This window comes from Gekko japonicus, unplaced genomic scaffold, assembly GCF_001447785.1.
Source record: "Gekko japonicus isolate JY-2015 unplaced genomic scaffold, Gekko_japonicus_V1.1 scaffold1154, whole genome shotgun sequence".
Classification (NCBI taxonomy): domain Eukaryota; kingdom Metazoa; phylum Chordata; class Lepidosauria; order Squamata; family Gekkonidae; genus Gekko; species Gekko japonicus.
In genome coordinates this window covers 325,647-349,053 of record NW_015163636.1, presented here as the reverse complement: position 1 = coordinate 349,053, position 23,407 = coordinate 325,647, and the positions used below count along the sequence as shown (strand labels likewise).

Genomic DNA, 23,407 nt, shown 5'->3' with positions numbered 1-23,407 from the left:
CTTCAGATTTGTTAGTACAAAGCATTAAAAACTTGATCCAATAAATGAATGACATCAAGAGGCAGGAAAATCTCTTTTGATCTCTTGGCTGTGCACCAAAAGGAGATTTAAACCTACTTCCAAAGTGCATAAAGGTTGTATAGAAAGAGAAAAAGCTGAAGAAATTTAATTATTCCTTGGGACTGCAGGAACACACAAAATGTTGTTTCAACTATGGAACTGCATTTCCTGAGAATTTCAGCTTTCACTCAATCAAGTTTCTAGAGATTATAGCAGAAAAACAATTATTGAAAGGGAGTGGGCAATTGCTGTTGCAATCACTGAAGCCAGCGGATGCCTGAAAATGTTCAGTCTTGCTGTTTTGAAAAAAGGCAGCAGGAACCGCTCCTTGGCCCATCCATGATTTGCAAATATGACAAACAATCTGTTTGATTTATATTACAGAATTTAAAATTATCATCTTAGAAAAACAGAAATTTTTTCATGTATATTATATATGTACTAACATCTCTGACAAAAGCAAATGCTATTCCAGCTTTTTATTAAAGGCATTATCTGAAAGCGCTCTCATACCTGACAGCAGCAGGATCCTTAAGCACTAACATTCAAAGTTCCCACACCAAAGACAACTTTGGTACAAAACTAAAGGAACCAAGTATCTAAGTAGAGGAATGTCAGCGTGCCCAAAGACCCTTTGTTCACAGCAAGTATAAGAGGCAGACCTTAGTTTTTAGGTACCACAAACGAAATCATTTTATAAAATGAAGAAAAACGGGTACCATTTTACACTGGAAATGCTCAGAGTGGCAGGATTTTTACAGTGCAAATAGCTAGTTCAAACGAAGAGGTATTTTTTTAAAAAAAACAAAACCTTCTAGGCAGGGATACACACTGTATGTGTGTATTCTACACCAGGTAAGGAAATAGCACTCTCCAGTGGCAAGAATCTGGATCCCTGAGGTTGGCGATGTCCAGTCAGTATGAACCACCAGGATGCATTCTCTATCCCTTACAATTCCTGGAAAAAAACACTTTGTCAGCAGATCAGTTTTCTGCCTGAGTAGGAGGTACCAGCAGCTTATATTCCGGAAAAAAGAACCTGGCACCAATGAAGCAACACATTTTGCAGGGCTTTGCAGAGATAACGTTGACACTCTCCCGAAAAAACCAAAGGCAGGTAATTACTTTGCAGGCCAGGTCTGTGAAGAGACATTCATGCCTTTAGGATTCATTCTTCATAGGCATACAGATGCATGGAGATCAAGGCTTCCCTAATTTTTCGCTCAACCCCCTTGAGATTCACAGCTGGGTCACAGAGTGTTTTCAGCAAAGCGTCTAAAGATGCCTTTGTCCCATTTTTCTCCTTCCACATCCGAAGCATCTGAAAGTGCTGCTCAACCACATTGCCTTTGTCATTCGCTTCAGCAATTTCAATCTCAGTGTCTGTCAAACCAAGGACTATCATGTAGGGATGCCACTTGTTGAGGGGCACGTCTTGTGCGATACGTAAGAAAGACAGACGTAGAGCTAGAAGGAGAGTAGACAAGATGCTGTATGAATGCCATAATTCTGCGGGAGTCAGCACGGAGGGGGACACACAACAAATGATGCAGTATTGGGTGCAGAATGCAACATTTTGTGGCTCATTTAACAAACTAAAAAACAAAAAAAATCCTAAACCTTAAGCTTCTAAGTACAAAAACTTGATCAATCTCTGAAGGCAAAATCTGAACACAATTTCCTAGGGAATTGCAAATGCAGCTTTTCTAGCCCTATCTCCTTGAGCTGGACCTTGTTCTGCTGGCTTGGGCGCTCAGCTGCAGCTTCCCCTACTGACTTGCCAGCACTTAGCAAGAGAGCCTTCATCTCATCAACAGTCCTGTTCTCACCATCTACCTGCTGCTTCTGGCATTCCTCCTGCAGCTCTTGCTTTGTTAGCTTAAGTATTCTCACTTGCTCTGCTAACTCCATCCTAGCTAGTCTGATCTGACCCTACTCCAATTAACCTGAAAAAACAAAATAAAACTTCAATTGCTCTCTCTGTGCCTGTGCATGCCAAATTCACAATCCTTGGCCAATCAAATTCTCCATCCTTATCTTACCGTGCTGCCAAATTGTGGTGAAAAGGGCCTGCTCTGACCTGCAGGCCCTGTTCCATCCTGCCCTCCAAGGTCTTCCCAACACCTGGAGAGTCTTTTCTCTCTCTCCGGTAACCTGATGCCACCACCTGACCTTTATAAGAATTGCACACTGGGGAGGGTCAGGATTCCCAGCTTCCCTTCAAAGTTCTGTGTCTCTCGCTGCCCACGCCTGGTCACCTCGGGGACCATTTACTTCCTTGTGTGCCCCTCTAAGAATGCCCACTTGCCAACTGACTGCCTTCCCCCTGGCGCCCCTTTTAAAATAGCATGGTCTATGTGGTACAGAGAACCACTACCAGCATAAAAAGTTATAAAGTATTAATTAAAAAGAAAATATCCACAAGCATACTTTTAGCACAGCATCAGATTGAGCAAGGGATTAAAAAGAAATGGGTAAAACTCTGTCTATACATGCCCGATCCAGATGTGAAAATACAGGACAGGCTCCTTAGCATAGGAAGTTACAGATCTCTACAGAGTCTATTAACTTGAAGCTTCCTTCAGCTGATCAGGCCACCCCATGGCTAATAATCACCTCCTCCAGACCTCAATTAAGAGTTCTGTCTGCTCAGGTGGACCCAGCACAAAAGAGGGCCTCCTCCTTGCTGCAAGGAGTTTTTATCATATCTGTTTCTCTACCCACTGACCAAGTCAGGCTGGGGGGGGGGGAAGAAACTTTTCTTGAAGCCTCCAGAAATCTCCTTCATGAAGTCTCTAATTCCTCCAGATCTCTCTCTCTTTTTTTTAGAAGAACAACCTTTATTGACATAACAACTGTATTATAACAGAAAAAGAAAACAGTCTGAACAATCAAGGCCCTTTCTGCTAATACATCAAATCTCTGCTCCCTGCTTGGAGATAGAGTGGGGAAGCTTGGCCATTCCATTGTCTAGACCTATCAGTATGAGCTGAAATAAGTCTGGAAAGCCATTGAACTGACTTCTCCTACGGTTGCCAGGTCACCCCTAGTCCCCAGCAAGTGACCTGGGGGGCATTTCTGGAGGGGGCAGGGACGTCCCCAATGTGATGATGTCATGCAGAAGTGACATCATGTTGGGGACTGGCACCCCGCACTCCGTGGCAAATTCACTGCTTGGAGTTCAAGCAAGCGCGCACACACACACCGTTTCTTGCCAAAGGCATTTAAAGGGTCTCTTTAAATACTTTGGGCAAGAAATGGGGGGAGGACCACACCTGAACTCCAAGCGGCAAATTCCTGCTTATCAGCTGGAGGGCCTTTTAAGTCTCACAGGAGGGAAGGAAGAGGAATGGCTGCCAGTGACCACTGTTGGTGGTGGGGTTTGGAGGCAGGGCTTTCCCTGCTGGCCAGAGGCAGACAGGAGCCCACGACATTGGGGATCCCATGGCCCCACCCAGGGACTGGCATCCCTAACTTTCCCCCTTCCTGCCTGTTCTCTGCCCAGAGAGAAAGGAAAACTTTTAAAACTCCCAAGTGAAGATTTTGCTCATTCCAAACATCCAAAGGAAAAATGCATTTCTTCACAGGGGCTTCAAAGTGCTATCACAGGAGGATGGGCCGAAGACAGACCACAGTCCATCAGTAAATCCCTGTATGGGTCATTTCTGAAAGCACCTGCCTCAGAGAGCACTTGTTTTACCCATTGCAGCTGTTCCCCTTACTTGGCCACTGGAATGCAAACTCTGGTAACATCCAGATTGGACAACTGTAGTGGACACCATGTGGTCCAGAAGTTTCAACTGCTATGAAACTCAGGAGCAAAAATATTAACCATCTGGAATGCAAACTCTGGTAACATCCAGATGGGACAACTGTAGTGGACACCATGTGGTTCAGAAGTTTCAACTGCTATGAAATTCAGGAGCAAAAATATTAACCACCTGAAGGAAGGACTGCCTCCGACCACACATACTAGCCCAAGGCTTCCTATGGGGTTCCTGTTATGGGAACCAATTCTTTCAAAGCCGGAGGTAGCAAAATTTGCAGTAGGTGCATGCCTGGCAACCTTAGAAATAGGCCCAAGTTAGGTTCACAGTGAGTTCATCTCAGGTCTTTGAATATTAAGGAAAAATTTATATAGCACCAACATGCATGCAGGAAAACGTGGGACAGTTTGTTCAAGTTGAGGTCCAAGATCAGAAGAACACTTACCATCTTCTGGGTCCTTCCCATTTGCGGGAACGAGCTTCCTCCTCTCCTCTTCTATGGGAATTAGGCATTTCTACAATGTCAGAAAGTAGACAAACTATCTCATGGAAGAGTATGGGTGTGGAGATATGCTAGATGAGATATGTCACACTGCAGGCATTGTTGCTATCTAATTCTACAAAGAAACTAATTCGAGACAATAGCTGAACAGGAGAGATGAAAATGAGCAATTGGTATCCATCTGGCTATTTGTAATTTAATTAGCAACATCTGCACCACCATCCTTTGTTCTAAGACTCATCCTAGGCATGCAAGTTTAATTTTGTCTTTATTTTAAGACTCAGTCACTGCGTATTCAAAGCAAGCCCTAGACTACTGCAACGCTCTCTACATGGGGCTGCCTTTGTCGCAAATTCGGAGGCTGCAGCTGGTGCAGAATGCGGCAGCCAGGTTGTTGTTGGGTGTCCCTAAATGTGATCACATCCAACCTGTGCTGAAAGTGCTGCACTGGATGCCTATAGCATTCCGGATTCACTTCAAAGTGCTGGTGCTTACCTTTAAAGCCCTATCTGGCCAGGGTCCGGCATACCTGAGGGACCGCCTTTCCCTATACAGGCCCCAAAGAGCACTTCTGTTGGGGTCACAACACCGCCTAGTGACCCCGGGTCCTAAAGAGGCCAGGCTTGCAGCCACAAGGGCCAGGTCCTTCTCAGTGGCGGCTCCTACCTGGTGGAATGAGCTCCCGGAGGAGATCAGGGCCCTGCGGGACCTCTTACAGTTCCGCAGGTTCTGCAAGACGGAGCTCTTCCGCCAGGCTTTTGAGTAGGAGCCACCACCACCACCACCACCAAGTAACTGCAGAGCAGGGCCACTGGGTTGGGCCAACTGGCCATCTGGAACATCTTGGACCATGGCGTCCCCCCTCTTGATCCCACCGCGATATACAATAGGGAGTGAGTATTTTAGTTCCTAATATATCCTGCAAGATATGAGTTTTTGTTTTAATTGTTTTAACTTGTCCTATTTTTATTGCACTTGGTGCCTTAACTGCTTTAATCCTGTTGTATTTTATTGCACAGTTGTGCCTATGTAAGCCACCCTGAGCCCGCTTGCGGGGAGGGCGGGGTATAAGTGAAATAAAAATAAATAAATAAATAAATAATAAAGCCTCCAGTTACCTTCTCTTGCAAAGGAATTGTTTCATCAGGCTGCCTAGTTGCACTGGGGCCAGGGTGACTTTGGGGTGCCATGTCTACTTGTGTATTCCATTCATTGTCTTCACTCCCCGGTTGTCCATGAGCACATTTTGTCTGCAGCCACAGGAGAGTCTTGCAATAAGTACAAAACATGCATTAGCCCCCACACACAAAAGGGTTAATAGCTGCCCACACTGAGATGGGAGGGGGGCAACTGAAACACAAAACCAAGCAGTTGGAAGAAGTGGCAACAAGAAGCCCCCGCTGGACAACAGCCACCCACCCTAGCAGAAAAGATACTCCATCAGTTATCCAAGGACTGCCGATATGAGAACCACCACCTCACCTTCTGCTAAGGGGCTGCTGTGTTTTGTTTTTGTAAATCTCACTTTTAACCTGCTGATTGTAAACTGCCTCAATGGTCATGTGTTTGAAAGATAGTGTATAAATCTTCAAAAGAAATAAAGCCTGGGTAGCAGAGAGAAGAAGAATGGGGTGGGGGAGAAAAAAGAAAAAATGCAGCAAGATGGAAGGGAAGGAAGGCTAGGTGGCTTGGAGGTAAGTGACTGAAGGGTTGAACAGAGAAGGGAGGGTGGGAAGGAAAGAAGCAGGGAAAAGGGGAGAAGCTGCAGGGGCTGTGAAGGGGAAGGAAGGAGGGGAAATGTGGGGAGAAGAACCAGGGTGAGGGGATGCGATCCCCCTCCCTGCCTCACTAGTTGATTTCTACCTTCTGCAAAGATGGAAGAAGATCACATTTACTCACCTTTGTGCAGATCGAGTTTGCTCTAGTTGTTGTTGTTGTTGTTGTTGTGTGGTCTGAAAGAGAGGGCAGAAGGCCATTAGTAAACTTCAGCTTGAAATGCCCAGATCAGGGCTAGAACAACCATTTTAGTCAAAAAGCCAATAACAGAAGTTGCCACTTGCCCCTCCATCATGATCAAGCCCAACATTCTCAAGTTTCTGATGTGGGAGGACCCTCCGCCTCCAAAGTCAGCATGCCTGAACCTTCACACTCACTAAGGCAAACAGTGATGAGAAGGCCATGCCTGATAAGCCCCTTGTTGGTCAGAGAAGCTACATAAAATTATCAGCAGGCTTTTGTTTCCTGCAGTAACCACCAACAGACAGGTGAGACACTACAATCTCCCTTTAGTACAAGGTGCTACAAGTTCTGCATGAAATTGCTGTCCTTTTCTAGATGCTACACAATTTATGGATGAACCTATCAATAACTACTGTCACAAAGGTTAAATTTAGCCATCACAGTTCAGTCATGCACAACTGAACATTAGATGTTGGGGTTCCTTTATGTACTACTGTTGGGTCCACCTGCCATTTTTGCTGACCGACATCTGGCTGGCCTCTGCTGGAAACAGTATGCTGGCAAAGTAGATTCAACTCTGTTAGCAGAGACCAACAAGATTTTTGGCATATAAAGCTTTGAGAATCAAAGCTCCCTTCCTCAGATACAAAGTAGACTCCAGTCTGATCCAGCAGGGGAATTCTTACACTCTTATTTAATATTTAGACAGTTATCATTCATCCCATGTCAAAAGTTCATGACAGGTAAGCAAAAAAAAAAAAGCAGCAATAGAGAAATAGATTTTACTCAAATTTATTAATACCCCACACACATTACTAATTGTCACGCTGAGTTCCCAAAGGCCAGACCAAACAGGTACGCCTTACAATGCTTCTGAGTGTACTTAGAACTGGATTTTGGGGGAACGTGCAGTAGGAATACCCCTCATGGTGAGGTGGCAGCTACCAAGAAAACCATTCCTCCATTCTTGATGACATAAGTTGATGCATTATGACAGCCTTTGTATTTCAAGCGCTAATGGGACACAAGAGAAAGGTAGAAACAAAAGTATGTTGAAGCTACTTTGTAGATTAGAACCAGCATCTTGACTTTTATTCAGAGAATAGGGAGCTGGGTGTTGGGGCACTGATATAATGCATTACTGTCCTTGATAAGGCATGAGGACCCAAAAATACAAAAAAAGTAATGTGCCATATTCATGCTACTTCCTGTTCACTGAATTTAGGTTTGCAGCTCTGTGTGAAACACTACCAATACAAGTGTTATGGGGGCAAGCAACTCCTTTTCTACTCAACTGTGTAAGTTTTGAGGAGGAAGCAACAAAAGTGCAGACTGCAGCAGCAGCCAAGTTTAGAATCCAGCAAATGGATAAAGTCTACTTTTATAAGGCAGCAAATTTCTAGATCTTATGCAGCAGAGACATGCTAGAAGGCATGTAGGCAATCCCCACAGAAATCCCAGAAGCCAGATAGCTTGCTGAATACGATTTTCAGTAGCTGGAGGAGGGGAACTTCCATCTCTCTTGACCATTCTCTGACTAGTAACTTCAGAATAGGGATGTGTATTCGGTTCATTCGAACCGAATGCACCCCAGAAAATGGCCCATTCGGACCCCTTTTGGGCTGCTGCAGGCCGATTCAGATTCTCTGATCTGAATTGGCTTGCCGTCGAATTTCAGCGCAATTCGGCCCCATGATATCCTATGGGCCATTGAAGTCAATGGTGAAAACATAGGGTATATTCTGGGGGCTGGAGGGGAGGGGGTTTGAGGGAGAGGCTCCAAACTTGGAGGATAGATGCTGAAGCCTCTCCCCAAGATACCAACCAGGTTTGAAGAACATTGGACCAGGGGGTCCAATTCTACGGGCCCCCAAACAAGTTGCCCCCATCCCCTCCATTGTTCTCTATGGTGGAGAAAAAGTAACTTTTTCCTCCACCATAGAGAACAATGGGCTAACCTGCGAGTTTGGAGCCTCTCCCTCAAATCCCCTCCCCCTCCAGCCCCCAGAATATACCCTATGTTTTCGCCATTGACTTCAATGGCCCATAGGATATAATGGGGCTGAAACTGACATTCGGCTGGCCAAAAGACTCCTGAATGGGCTGGTACTGCTGAAATTGACATGCAGGAGTCTTTATGCCAGCCGAAATTAATTCTGCCCGATTTGGCAGAATCTGAATCGGGCGGAATTATTATTATTATTTTTTTGCACACCCCTACTTCAGAATAAACTATGAATGTGTCAGATTCGGGCATCTCTGCAATGTAACTTGCTTCACAGCCGGACCTGCCATAAAGCTGGGGGTGGGGAGGGGCTGGGGAGAAGGTATGTGTGTGTGTTTGTATGAGTGCATTCCCTAACTAAAAGATGCTAACTCTCTCATGGAATGAACTGGAGGAGACACTTCAAAGGCACCATTTGCTGCGGGATAATAAAACCTCTGCGCACGTGATGCCATGGGGCAGGGGATCATGGGATGTAGATCTGTTGTCTGTGTATACAAACCCTACACCTGGCTTTTGCATCTCAGTCTGAACAAAGAATCTATCCTGTAACAACTTCTCTTAAATCCTAATAAACGTTTCTTAAAAGACTATGGGACTAAGAGCTGATTGAACCAGGGATCTGACAGAATGATTATAAAATACTGGTTGCGGCATTCTGCTCTTTGTGGCCGGATTTTGGTTGCTTGGGTGCAAATCTTTACTTTCTTTTAACATAGTACACCCACGGCCCCAGTATTACAACTATACCCTGGCCAATGACAACTGAGATGGTTAGGATTTTGTCTCCCCAATACTTAAGGCTGAAATACCATTCTTACCTCTAAAACAGCACCGGAGATTCCTTCTGTACTTATACATCAGTAAAACAATGATGCATACAAGGGCGATGCCACAAAGTACCCAAAGTGGAGTCACTGTTATAGAATTTGCAAAGAAAGGTAAAATATAATTGGGTAAGATAATAATGAAGTTGTAATTTGCATTCAGTACCTCACTCCAGCTCATAATAGCAAAACTGGGCCACTTTCAGCACAGTGCTGGAAGTAACACTGCCTTTCCCACCCACTAGATCCACACACACACACACACAAACCCAAAAAAACCCCCAAACCTACTGTTCTTTCCTGATGAAGGAGCTGGTGAGATTGTTGGAACTGTCGAGCTTGTTGGGATTGGCCCACACTGTATGTCACGTTCTGGGGTGCAAGGCTTCACCATCTCTTCTCCATCAGGACACCTAGGTGACCGGGGGGAGGGAATTAACTTTCCCCAACTGGACTGCAAGAAACTCAAATTCTAGATGCATCCCCAAGAAGTGACTCCTCAGGAGTCAAATATTCAGAATAAAGAATGTGATACAGCCCCCTTAAGTAGCCAGATTATGATGCAATGGAATTAGTTTGTATCAAACCAACCAGAGGAATAGCTCACTCTTTGGCAACTGATCAGCTGGAAATAAGGCACCTGGGTTCCAGTTGCTGTTAGGATGCTCCCTGTAGGCTTAGGCACATCTCTTATTGGCCTTCATTTTTTAACACAAGACAGTCCTCCTGAGACTGTACCATTTCAAGCGTAGATGGAAGAAAACACACACCTTCTGATATCCTCTCATGAACAAAGTCCCATGTTCTAATGTTGAGAGGGAAGAGCTCTGGTCTAACTCTCTCCTAGAAATGCTAGTTCTTGTTTCTTTAAAATAACAAAAACAAAAGAACGAGAAGGGGGAGATTCAAGAATGTAACCCGTGCCTTCTTTCTGAAGTAGTACAGTCCTAGGATTGCAGTACACATGTTTTTCCTGCATGTGCAGTTCAATCCATATACGTTGCAGTTAGTGCTGTGTGCCCTGCCCAAGGAAGATCTGTTAACAACTGCCGTGGATCATGCAATGTGGGGCAATGGTATAAGAAAAGCAGAGAGCTCTCAGGATATCTCAAGGACGTTTCCCTTTTGTTGCTTAAAAGAGGTTTCGTATTAGCATACAAAGGTTTGCAAAATGCTGGTTAGTCTGTGCCAAGGGCACAGAAGTTAAAGACCATCTGGATGGGGGTAAGTGGTACCTCTCTGCCTAATCTGCAATTGCCTACTTTCTCTAGTGCACAATAAACCCTCTCTATTCTTCCCCCAATAAGAACGTAAGAGAAGCCACTGTTGGATCAGGCCAAAGGCCCATCCAGTCCAACACTCTATCACACAGTGGCCAAAAATACCAGGTGCCATCAGAAGATCCAGCAGTGGGGCCAGGACACTAGAAGCTCTCCCACTGTTGTCCCCCCCCCCAAGCACCAAGAATATAGAGCATTACTTGCCCCAGCCTGAGAGTTCCTATCTATACCTTGTGGCTAATAGCCACTGATGGACCTCAGCGCCATATGTTTATCTAATTCCCTCTTGAAGCCATCCATGCTTGTAGCCACCTCCTCCTCCTGTGGCAGTGAATTCCACGTGTTAATCAGTCTTTGGGCGAAGAAGTACTTCCTTTTATCCATTCTCTATTTTAATCTGACTGAAAAGATTCCAGACACTGTAAATTCTTCCTTTGTTACGGGAACAGAGAATGTCAAACTCATGTTTCTAAAAACCATCATTTTGCACTGACCTGGGCTTGCACTTATGGCACGTTTCACATGGCTGGTCAGGGGAACAGTAGGTGCCCTCCTTGCAGGCACATTCAGCATTACTGGTTCTTGAGCATGACTTTAGCGTCACTTGATCTGGAAAGGCAAACACACTTGAGTTTGCACAGTTTCACTCATTCAGTCCCCAGTGAATCAATACAACATGCTTAATGTGGCTTTTGGATAACCTAGGTTGTGCATGCATGGCAATTTTGCAAGAGCAAAAACACAGAAAAACATCTCCTACTACCTGAGCCTTTTAACTGGAGATGTTGGGGACTGAACCTGAGACCTCTTGCATGCAAACAGATGCTCTACCACTGATGGTCCCTCCCCCAAATAACCAGAGCCCTTCCTTTCTGAAGAGCAGCTTGTTCCAATCACTACAGCTGTTGGTTGATTTTGAGCGCAACCCAAGGCTACCCCTAAAAGATGAGAACCTCCCTTCCCACTTCTTCCCATGCTAAATACCTAGAGATCTGCAGACTTTGCAGGGGACACACGCATGGAATTGATTCAAGTGTGTGGTGAACGAATCACTGGAACAGGGCTCGCAACTGGATTCAGTTCCTGTGGTCTCACAATGATGAGAGACATAAGAACCTGCAAGAAAGCAACCATACAGGAAAGGATAAAGTACTGACTAAAGTAGTATGGATTTTTCAGTGACTTCAGTTTACTGCTTCCCCCATGTACACAGTCTTCTTGGCATGTGGTGATTAACATCAGGTGTCAGATTTTGGGGTAGAACAGGGTGGGTTTTTTTTAACTATTATGGAAGAAGAGCTTAGGCTTTTCTGCCTCAAATGCCAAAATGTCCTGGGTTGACTGACTCTTCTATGAAGAGACAGTTAAGCTGAGGGTCTGGCTCCAACGCTCAAGCTTTTTGGGCAGAATGGCAAGTGAATACAGTGGCATACATTCAGCTACTGCCATGTTCTGCTTCTCTCTTACACTTTTATCCTGCCCCTCATCCAAAGACCTCAGGGCAGTGTATGTGCCCCCCCCCCAATTTATCCTCTCAACAACCCTGTGACAAGTTTAAGCTGAGAAAAAGTGACTGGCCAAAGGTCACCCAACAAGTTTCATGAAACTAGATGTTGTGTTTTTCTGCATGCACAAGACCTACTACTTAGTTAGCTCGTGGATATTCAATGAAAATACTGATCGTTTCAAGTAAGTGTCAGGTTCAGTACATATGCACACCTCACATTTTCAGGAACATACACAGCAAAAATATAGCAAAGGACTGCATCTTGCATAAGCAGAAAGGTGGCTCGGGAGACACCATGTATAACTCAGCTCCGTGGGCCAGCATGAGGGTTTTTAATCGTGCTTCTGCAAGGACTCTGATGCATGTGGACATCTTCTAATGGATGGAAGCCAAAGCCCCTGGAGACTCAACTAAAGGTCAGATAGATCTGGAGAACATGGTACCTGCAGGGCACATCTTGCAGCGGCGCCCTTCATAATCGTAGAATTCACTCTCCTCGCCACTCAGATTTGTGGCCGCAAGAGTGGAATTCTTCTGGGAGAGACTCAATGCATTGGTGTTACACTGGGAGGGAAAAAGAGTAAGAATGAAAAAATTAGTCAGAAAGCTTTTTGCTCAAGTAGCAACATGTCTACAAGTCAGTTATATAAGATGATGATGATGCTATCTCCCACTTGTTCCTGGGCTCTGCCAGGACTGGTTCAATACCCAAGCAACTGCTGTACAGGGAGGAGGGTGTTCGGGTTGGCAACATGCGTTTAAGCTGGGCCTACTTCTAGCGATCCCCTTCCTGCTGGAAAGACTCAACTACATTCTAAGTTGCATAATAAGATCTCTAACATGGATAAGCTTCTGTAAAGCGCTGTCGGTTTTTGGGAAAAACACACAGCACTGTCGCTGGCCTTGCAGTCAGGAAGAACCTATAACACACATCCCTATACCACAGCTTCGATCAAAGCATCCATTAAGCTAGCATGATGGAGTACTGGATATAGATCAGAGATAACCTGGGTTCAAATTCTGCTTAAAATAAACACACACTGTGAAAATGTTTCTGGGTTTTAAAGGATCCCTACTCAGACGGGGAGTCTGACCCTGTCATTGTTTTACAGCTCAATCTATTCTGCAGCGTTATTACGGGGGGCAAAACGGAATTGCCCAATGAATATCAGGTTGACCTCATTGAAGGAATAACTTAAAACAAATACAGGTAAAGGTTCCCTTGCTAGAAAGCCAGTCAAATCCGACTCTAGGGTTGCAGTGCTCATATCCGTTTCAAAGCCGAAGAGCCAGCGCTGTCCGAAGACGTTTCCATGCTCATGTGGCCAGCATGACTAAACACCAAGGCGCACGGAACGCTGTTACCTTCCCACCGAAGTGGTACCTATTTATCTACTTGCAATTTCTTGCTTTCGAACTGCTAGGTTGGCAAGAAAAACAAATATACCCACTATTAAAAAATTTTTTTTTTCTGTTTGATATAACTGCATGACTCAGTATCTAAAAGAGAAAAACTGTTATAATGTGGTCACATTCTTACTGTCCTCCAACATGGCTAAAAAAGTTTCCCAGATTTTTTGAATGTTACCATCAGAAATCTGCAAAGTCTAAACCCTCAGGAAGAACCTGGCCACCCTGAAATACTTCCCCGAAAGCTTTTCAGAAAACCCAGCTATGAGGATCCCCAAATGGCATCTGCAACTAAAAATGGCACACCTTCCCTCCTCCCTGGCAATATCAATGTACACAGAACTGAGTGAGTTAGGAAGGTAGATGGGGAGGGGGTGAATAACTCAGGCACTCAGAAGAAGATAGAAACAAGAGTGAGCTACAGGAAGTGACTCCACAGAGAAATACACAGAGAAAGTCTCACACTGATGTGTTTAATATTTTTCCATATATTTTTGTGACTCTCAACTAGTTACTACCCCAGCTTTAGATATGGTGACAGCAGTAGAACCCAGCTTAAAGCAGTGCAGCAGGAGCAACTAAGGCAGCAAGCAGTTTTGCAACATCGAGCAAGGCCTGAAGCGCCCAGCACCACTGGACTTCACTGCCGTTGATCCATGACCATTGCCTCAAAAGCTAAACTCCTCTCCCAGCCTACTTGGCTTTTTCCTATTTTCCATCCATTCTTGGAACAGGGGCCTTTAGGGGCCTTAGACCCAGCTCAGCATAGGAGTGTCAATGTTCAGCTAAACACAGAACTATTTCACTTATTTTCATTTATTAATTACCCGCTTGTTGAAGTTCTTTTTAAAACTTATTTTTTCATTTTATTTACATTATTCATAGTATGCCTTTCTCACTCAGACGCAGGGCGGATTAGACAGTGTAAGTCAATACAGTCAACATGAAGGGATATCCGAAATATGAAATGTGAAACCAAACAGAAATCTGTGACAAAGCTAAAACAAAGCTTAAGTATTAACATGACATGTTAAAAGATTCAGATATTACACAGTAGGATCATTGTGATGACCTGGCTCAATTGTCCTTTCCCCTTAAATCCTATAAGTGTTGGAAGGAAGCTAACAGTTATGTAATCTGTGGCCCCGGTCACACGGCAAAGTTGCCGCGGGAGAGGAACGGATGGTGGGTGGATTATCCGAGCGCGATCACACCCCAACATCTGGGAAGTGGAGCGCACCCATGGCTTACCACCTACAATGTGAGTTAAAAAACTATTACCTCCAAGGTACTAGTAAACGTTTGCCACGGGCTGCCTCCAGACGCCCATGGTGTGATCGTGCCGGCGCGCGGCATTCCCCTCCAGTCCCTCATTTACCTGCCAGCGCCGGGGGAAGGACCGGTGGTGTGCCGCCGGCAGTGTTCCCTCTAAGCTGAGTTAGTGTGAGCTAGCTCACAGTTTTTTAGCCTCCAGCTCACACATTTTTGTCTTCGCTCAGGAAGGATGGCTGTATGCAGTGGCCAAATTGCTCGCTCACAACTTTAATGCCAGCAGCCCACAAAGTAGAATTTTTGTTCACAGGACTCCACAGCTTAGAGGGAACCGGCGTGTCTGATCGCGTAATCACGGATCAAACTGCGCCGGGGCAATTAGCCACGCCTCCCCCCCCCCGCGATATCTGGCCTGTGTGACCGGGGGCCTGTATAAGGCTGAATTGGAAGAACTCTTTTCAGGCGATTCTTCTTAGGACTGAAGCCTTGATTGTTACTTGAAAAGGTCATCCTTTTCAAATTGTTACCTCATTAGCCAAACAGTATAATTGCCAGGTAAAAATCAGCTTCAAGGAAGGACAGGGGACACAAGGTCAGCAACAGAATCAGGTTTTGGCACACAGCATGCAAGATTTATTGTTGCCAGCTAGGGCTGAAGGAGTGGATGCACTGTGTGGGAAGTTTATGCCTGCAGGACAGACTTTATTTTACAGTAAACAGTGTAAGTTAATCTATCTAGATGTTTTTATATTGTGTTCAAGTCTTGGGTCAAGTGCTGATAATTGTGTTTATGTGTAAAGTGGAAAGAATAAACTTTGTCTTTGTTGTCTCTTTTAAAAAGGTGTGGTTAGTTGGCGTGCATCTTAGTTATTAAACACAAAAATCATACAGCAACAGACAGGAGGTACTATACACTGTAGCATAGTCCAAGTCAAAGCAAGTGAAAGGGATATCCTGTTCTGAGATATCCTGTGAATAGGAAAAGTCTGTTCAGAATTCATGATGACTCTGCAGGGGGGGGGGGAAGCTTTCTGCTGCAATTTGCAGCCAGTGAAGCTGGAGGTGGCGCTCTAAACCATATCATATTCTGCCTTAGCTGTTGAAATGGCTTTTAGTCTAGAGGACTCTCGCAAACCCAACCCAGAGGAGCTCACCTGACAATGAGAGTTCGGTGTTTCAAGTACAGGATTGCTCAAAGCTGCTCAAAGCTTGTGATGCAACAATAAGGAATTCCCCTGCTTTGTATGGAATTCCCCTGCCTTCATTACCAACAAAGGCAGCCTGGGACCTAGAAGACCTTGCTGTGTTTGTGAGTCTGTAACCGACTCTTGGAGAAAATTCTGGGAGAGGAGCTGTGTTAATTCCGTACTTCTTACTGTAGGAATGATGTATGATCAGGTATGGTGCAAGAACTGTTGGAAGCCTTTACTCTGAAAGGGTCAGGACAGCATTTGACTCTCAGGGAACGAATTAGTTTAAAAGAACTACAGAGGCTAGACAAATATTTAATTGTGGCTTCCCATCCACCATACTTTACTGCTGTTGAGAGCAAAAGCTGACCACTGGAGATGCTGTGCCTCTCTGCAGATGTGGAAAACCGCATGGGTAGGGAGATGGACATGGAGCAACCCCATGATTTATGCTGGAACATCTGAACCAGAGAGATGCAACTCTGCTCTCACCAGCACAGAATCCCAATGGGCAGCTTAGATTTGGAAGGAAAGTGCCCCAGTGGAGTCATTTTGGTTCCTAGGAGCAGTGGGTGGTAGAGAGGGCAGGGTCCCTTCAACTGCAAATCTTCCTGATGAAACTAAGAGGCACTGAAAGAACTGAAGTGCCTTCTTCCAGTTTTGGGATAGCAAGATCTCCACCTTTGCAATTTCTGCTTTAAGGTTACCTATAACTTGCCCCCAGGAACAACCGAGCATCTAGTACCATCTTTAAGACTGCATGCATTGTTGCACAAGCCATCTAATGGGCAGGGTGAATTCTCACAAAAATTAACAATTTCAGGGATTAAGACTTCTAAGACTTGCAAATGACTCAAAAAACCTCTTTCACATTCACAGCTATTAGATAACTTGGCTGGGTTTCTCAGCTGAAAGAGGCTGACTCAAAAGGTAGAGGAACAACTTTCCCGAGAAAATGAGCAAAGCTTTTGTATGTGAAATTCTTGTGGAATATATTTATCTGATACTTTTGTCATTATTTTGCTCTCATGATTTTAAGGGAATTTAATAAAGAAGCTTTCTGGATATGGACTTTGATGAGCTACAGTTGTGATTTCTACCATTCTATTTTTAAAAGCCTTCTGTTATGTACCAGCCTACAACTAAGAAAGACACGAAAAACAGCAATGAGCATAATGAAATTTTCAACTCTGCATGTGAAACTTGCTCAGATGATGTTGGACCATACCTGAACAGATGGGGAAATTTGCTGTCTTCAAGTGCTTATCTGTCAGCTAGACAGATTTTGTTTAGAAGAAGGGAAGAGATTGGATTTATACCCCACCCTTCACACGGAATCTCAGAGCAACTTACAAACTCCTTTCCCTCCCCACAACAGACACCCTGTGAGGTAGGCAGGGCTGAGAGAGCGCTTTCAAGAACAGCTCTGACAGAACTATGGCTTCCCCAAGGTCATCCAGCAACTGCAAGTGGACGAGTGGGGAATCAAACCCGGTTCTCCCAGATTAGAGTCTTAGCACTTAACCACTACACCAAACTGGCTTTATAACCAAACGAAAAGGATATGCCAGGGAGTCATATAAATTGCTAGGGTTGACCACATTGCTGGTGAGGGGTGGGGTCGGGTGGGGAGAAAAAGAAGAGCGATCAAATTACTGTGGGGCACTTGGGGACACAGGAGGTCAGCATGCTGCCTGCCTCCACTTTCAGACATACCAGGATTGGTCTAAAAAGGGCCAAAAAAGAGTTTGAGTCTCGTCTAGAAATTTTGCATTCTATTTTAGGGCAACATCTTGAACAGATGAAATGCCCTTATACTGAATCAGAAGAGCAATCCACCAAGGTTAGTATAGCCTGTTCAGATTGGCAGAGGCTCTCCAGGGTCTTGGGGCAGAGGTCTTTCACATACCCTACTACCGGATCCTTTTATCTGAAGATGCTGGTGACTGAACCCGGGTCCTTCTCCATGCCAAGCAAATGCTCTACCACTGAGCCATGGACCTTCATGTGAACATTTGCTCCTTTCCCTGTTTCCTTTCCTTGGCAAACATTTTGCTTTTGGGGGATACCCTTTCAGAGTCCAATTAGTGTGCAGACAAGACCCAGGTTGTGAATTGTGAGCTCCACTGGATCCAACCAGAGGTCCATCAGGTACAGCATTCCCATTTCGACAGAGGCTAGCCAAACACCCCCAGAAAAAACACACAACCATTACATAAAGACAACAGCAAGTGATATGAATTGTCCTAGTGCATCTAAATATGGAGGCTCTGTTTAGCCATAATAGGTAACATGCATTGTTAGACCTCTGCTCCATACATTTCTTCAGTCCCCCTTTATAACTATTTAAGATAGCATCCATCACCACTTCTTATGGCAGTGAACTCCATAATCTATTTGTGCATTGCATGAAGAAGTACTTTCTTTGGTCTGTTTTCATTTTACAGTCCGCTGAGTGACTTGAAGATGCTTCCAAGTTTCAGCTCCCTCAGCAAAGTATGTTATCTTATCTCCGGACCTGCCCACTCTATAGATTTGCCTTTCTAACACCCTGCAGCCCTCTTCAGTTAAGCTAATGCTTTTAATCTGCATCTGAAGACCTACTAAATAGCTAAGAAGTGTGGCAAACAGGGGCCCAAAGACATACAGATGCAAATTTTCCAGTACCTGAAACACACTTGTTTTCCAGAATAAAATTGGAAGCATGACTCTCCCCTGGATGGATTTACTTTTATAGTGAGAGTAAGAATGAACTTAATCAAGCCTGAACTCTCCCTAGAACTAACTTAATCAAGCCTGAACTGTCCCCAGAAGCTAAAACGATTGCATTGAGGCTATTGTACTTTGGCCACGCCCGGGCTAGCCTAATCTCTATCAGATCTCAGGAGCTAAACAGGGTCAGCCCTGGTTAGTATTTGGATGGGAGAACAGCAAGAAACACCAGGATTGCTACACAGAGGCAGGCAATGGCAAACCATCTCTGCTAGCCTCTTGACATGAAAACTCTACAGGGTCACTATAAGCTGGCTGTGACTTGACGGCACTTTACATGCATATCGTGAGAAGACAAGAGTCACTGGAAAAGACAATAATGCTAAGGAAAAGTTGAAGGTGGATGGAAAAGAGGAAGACCCAACGTAAGATGGACTGATTCAATAAAGGAAGCCACAGCCCATAGCTTGCAAAACCTGAGCAAGGCTGTTAACAACAGGACATTTTGGGGGACATTAATTCATAGGGTCGCCGTAAGTCAAAAGCGACCTAACTGCATTTCACACACACACACACACACACACACACACACACACACACACACACACACACACACAGTCTCCAGAAGGTCTGTCCCATAAGTTTCTTAATGATCTAAGCATGCCTCTTGATTACAAGCAGCCAAGCCAAGACCAGTGACTCATGTAGAAGGGCTACTGGCAGCTTCCTCCAAGGGTCAGTAATTCCGCTGTGTCTCCACCTTGAGAGCGGCCAAATAGTGCAAGTGAGCACAAGGCAGAACTGGTCGCCCATAGTGGAAGCAGAGGAGAAGGCAGCAAGGCCAGAGTGGAAAATCTTGTATGAACACAATAGGCAGACTCCTCTGTGTGCCAGTTTTTGGAATGCACAGCTCTTGGGAGCATATTTATTCATGTATTTCTTGCCACACACAAATAGTTCTCTTATGGTACAAACTTAAGGATTTAAGTACTTCTGTTCCATTTCTGCAAGGGACACTCTCAGACCTGGAGAATCAAGATCACACCCAGGGCTTCCTAGGAACTTAGGAGAGTATGAATTGAGCCATGACTGTCTCCTGTACATGTAAATAGACACCCACAGACATACCGCCAGTCCACCACTTCCCTTCTATCTCCACCCACAGTCAGCTACTGAGACAGTACACTGTTGTGGAATGTATAAAAACTGTTTTGTCATAAGCGCAACCTGATCCTTTGTGCAATTAACCATAAATTGTTTACAAAGTTTAAAAGAAACCTACTGCGGCAACTTACAAAGTTGCTCTAGACCACATGCCAGTGCAAGTCACAGATTGTACAGCATGCAGAGAAGGCCCAACTGCAACAGAGTAAAGAGCAACAGTGATCTTTCGTGTGACAAAAAGAGATGTCCACAGTACCTCAAAACAGAAGCCATATATCATTTAATAGGACCCACTCAATAAGCTACCTGCAACCCTTATTTTGACAATACAGAAGTGTGTCCCTATTTTCTGTCTTCAAAAGCTGGGGCAGCGGTGTAAAACAGGGATGAACAACTGGTAGCCAAAAAACTGCTACTACAGTTGCAAATAGTAAAAACAGCAACAGCCACCATTGCTTTTGGCAATCTACTTCTAGACCGGGATAGGTAGAAGGGAAGAGACAGAAAAGTGGAGAGCTTTCTTTCTCTCCCTCGCTTTCTCCCTCCCAGCTAAATAGAAGCATTCTGGAAACATGCAGAAGAAACACGTTTTTAGTCCAGAGCGGTAAGATACCACTAGTGTGGCGTAGTGGTCAGAGCGCTGGGCCCAGATTCAAACCCCATTCTGTCCTGGAAGCATAGTGGGTGAAAAATATCCCAAGGATATTTTTGTGAGGACAAAGTAGAGGAGGGGAGAACAATGTTGAAAGCTGCTTTGGTTCCTCCCTACGGGAGAAAAGTGGGATATGAGTATCTAAATAAAAGCCAAGAATCTAAGTTGCCAACGTCTTACTGCATCTTAGCACCGGTCATGATTCACCAAAGGCAAATGTAAACTGGTCTTGCTCTACCCCAGCATCTCTTCCAACCTTGAAACACAATGCGCACAGCAGCCAATACCAGAAGAGGCAACAAGGACTGTACACGGGCACACCCTTCTGACTTGGCCCCTTTCCTTCCCCTTATCAAAGACAGTGCAGCAGCAACCCCAGCAGGAATGTTTCCAGCATGAGTCATGGGGCGGGCGGTGGGGGGAGAGAACAAAGAGATTATCCACCATGCACCTGATTTCTCTTGCTGCTGGTAGCAGCTACTCTGTTGAAAAAAAACCCACATTGGATGCCACAGTCCTAGCTCTGGATGGGTGGGGGCGGGACAGACTTTGTCAGCCTGCCCAGCAACAGCGCCCTGAACCCTGGATGACTCAGCTCCTCCAAGGTCTCCTGTACATTAGTGAGTTCTGCGGGCCACACCATTTCCTCTCGTTTTTCAAATCTCTGCCAGGTTCTGTTGCTCAAGAGGCAAGAAGAGGCAGGGGTCAGTCCGGAACGGACGCACGTTTAAGTTGCTGCATGGAAAAATTCAAGCAACATTTGTTGCATCATCCAGGTACATAACAAGAGTCATGCTGGATCAGACCAAAGGCCTGTCTGGTCTAGCCTTCTGTTCACACAGTGGCCAACCAGCTACCTCTAGGAAGCTTTTAATTTTAAAATAAAATGGAACAGAGCTACGAAGGTCTGAATTTACTTCCCCTCCTGAAAGGATCAAAACCGTGACTTTTTCCAGAACAGAAACCGCAACGGACTTTCTACCTCAAGCCCCCTTTGCTTTAAGAAACCACATCATTTCTTACAACAGCAACCTCCAATAATCTCAAAACTTTCATGTTTTGACACAGTACTCTTATGACTCTCCTTTATGCGCAATGCCTTTTGTTCGTGATATGCTTTAGAACCTCCAGGTAGTGTACCACTAGTGTCAGACAGGACTGAGAAAACCCAGGTTCAACTTCCTTTTCAGCCATAAAACTCACTGGGTGACCTTTGGTTATCCCACAACAGTCCTATGAGGTAGGTCATCAAAAGCTGAGAAATGCCAACTAAGCCAAAGCAGCAGAACTGGGTCCCTAAAATATAAGACACCAGGGTAGAGGTCCTTAGGCTCAATTCACAGAATTAAAAGAGGGGAGAATCTTTCCTCAACTACACCAATTCTGGTTTGAATGTTCTTCCCCAACCTACAAGGAGAAGGACTCAATGTAACAAGAGAGTGCTCACACATTTTGCTTCTGTGGAATAAGGGCCTGTTCAAACATGCTTTTTCATCACTCAGGAAGAACCACATAAACAAAAACCAGATAACATTATATCATCACCAGAGAACGCCTCCAACATCCAGCTTTTCAATGAAAGCCATTGACACATTCCGCTGAGAAAGACACTGGATCAGTAAAGGATATGTATGCAAGAACTGGTCCCACCATCATTAGTCTAAGGAACAGTGTAGGACAGTGATGGCAAACCTTTCAGAGATCGAGTGCCCAAATTGCGACCTAAAACCCACTTATTTATCGCAAAGTGCCAACACGGCAATTTAACCTGAATACTGAGGGTTTTACTTTAGAAAAAACAACTCAGACATTAACTTAAGATGATCCAAACAAAGTAAGGAAAGCAATCCCAAATGCTTTCATTTACTTAAAATTATTTGGCAGAGAATTCCACAGTTTAATGATGGTCTGGGCCTGGCTGGGGCGATGGCACGCGTGCCCACAGAGAGGACTCTGAGTGCCACCTCTGGCACCCATGCTATAGGTTTGCCACCACTGGTGTAGGAGATCCCTTACTCCTGAGGGGAGGAGCAACCAAAGCTGCAAGTGATGAACTCAGCAAAATGATCTTGTAAACAAGAGAGAGCAGAGATGACAGTGATGTCATCTTTCCCTTTGGGGGAAATTCTTCCAGGCACAGAAAAAGCATGATCTTAAAATAGCAGTCCTTCCCTCAATTGCACAGGCTGATGCAACCTTTTCCCACCCCCACCCCACCCTGCCACAGATCCCCACCCTCTCTTGGAGGTAAAGGCATTGCATCATCCTGTCGGGAACTCTTTGTGTCAAACTCTAATAAACTGTTGTGGTGGGTCACTGTGGTCGGTTTGTTTTTTGGTGCTCAAAATCCCCTTTACTAACAAGATACAAGAGATAAAAAGCAGTTCCGCTTGGCCACGTTAACCACAACTTTTAGGAAGGCATTTTAAGGAAAATACCAACATAGAAAAGAGACTGAAATATGGGAGAAGGGAAAAAAATCAATTACCAGTTGTCAATGGTTACTAGTCATTCCAATATTTATGTAGGAATGCCAGTAAGAAGGAGCAGGCTTAATTCTTACCAGTGGCAACGGGACAGAAAGCTGCCTGAACCACCACCAGCCCTTCAGACAGTAAATAAAAAAACAGACATGAGGATCTGTTTTCTTTTCAATCAAAGGTGAACATTTCAGAAGGGGTCTTAGAACAAACCAACCCCACCCCTCACTATGGATAAGGTTCTGGTGGCCTTTCAGTATCTTATCACCTCAGATAAGGGAAACCAAAATCATCAATAACATCTTCCTTATAAGCAAAGGATTGGACTGACTTCAGAGTACACATCCATAGGATTGTGCATTCACAGGATTGCACTACAACTACTCCTCTGTTTTGTCATAAATAAACCTAACACATTTGGGCCCTTTTTATTTATGAAAAAGAGAGGAATAGTTGTAGTACAATTCTATGACTGTATACTCTGAAGTCAGTCCAGTTGTGTTCCTGTTGGACTGCAGGCATAACAGTGGAATAGATAAAGATTTATAATGTTATTGAGTGAAGAGAAAGACAGCAAAGTGTTTCTCCTTCTCCTTCCTTCTATAGCAATCTCAGCAGGA

The 23,407-nt window shown here is 44.7% G+C and overlaps 1 protein-coding gene across 1 annotated transcript in view; it reads right to left on the bottom strand.

The window, feature by feature from the left end:
• Positions 1 to 1,228: 1,228 nt before the first annotated feature.
• Positions 1,229 to 23,407, bottom strand: part of TNFRSF10B (tumor necrosis factor receptor superfamily member 10b) — a 26,812-nt gene continuing 4,633 nt past the window's right edge. Inside the window, exons 2-10 of the mRNA XM_015407570.1 lie at positions 12,351 to 12,471; positions 11,385 to 11,516; positions 10,895 to 11,009; positions 9,412 to 9,533; positions 9,115 to 9,210; positions 6,229 to 6,281; positions 5,448 to 5,597; positions 4,273 to 4,342; positions 1,229 to 1,527 (exon numbers count right to left, since the gene is read on the bottom strand). Of these exons, the coding sequence (XP_015263056.1) occupies positions 1,229 to 1,527; positions 4,273 to 4,342; positions 5,448 to 5,597; positions 6,229 to 6,281; positions 9,115 to 9,210; positions 9,412 to 9,533; positions 10,895 to 11,009; positions 11,385 to 11,516; positions 12,351 to 12,471 (1,158 nt within the window). The remainder of the gene's footprint in view (positions 1,528 to 4,272; positions 4,343 to 5,447; positions 5,598 to 6,228; positions 6,282 to 9,114; positions 9,211 to 9,411; positions 9,534 to 10,894; positions 11,010 to 11,384; positions 11,517 to 12,350; positions 12,472 to 23,407) is intronic.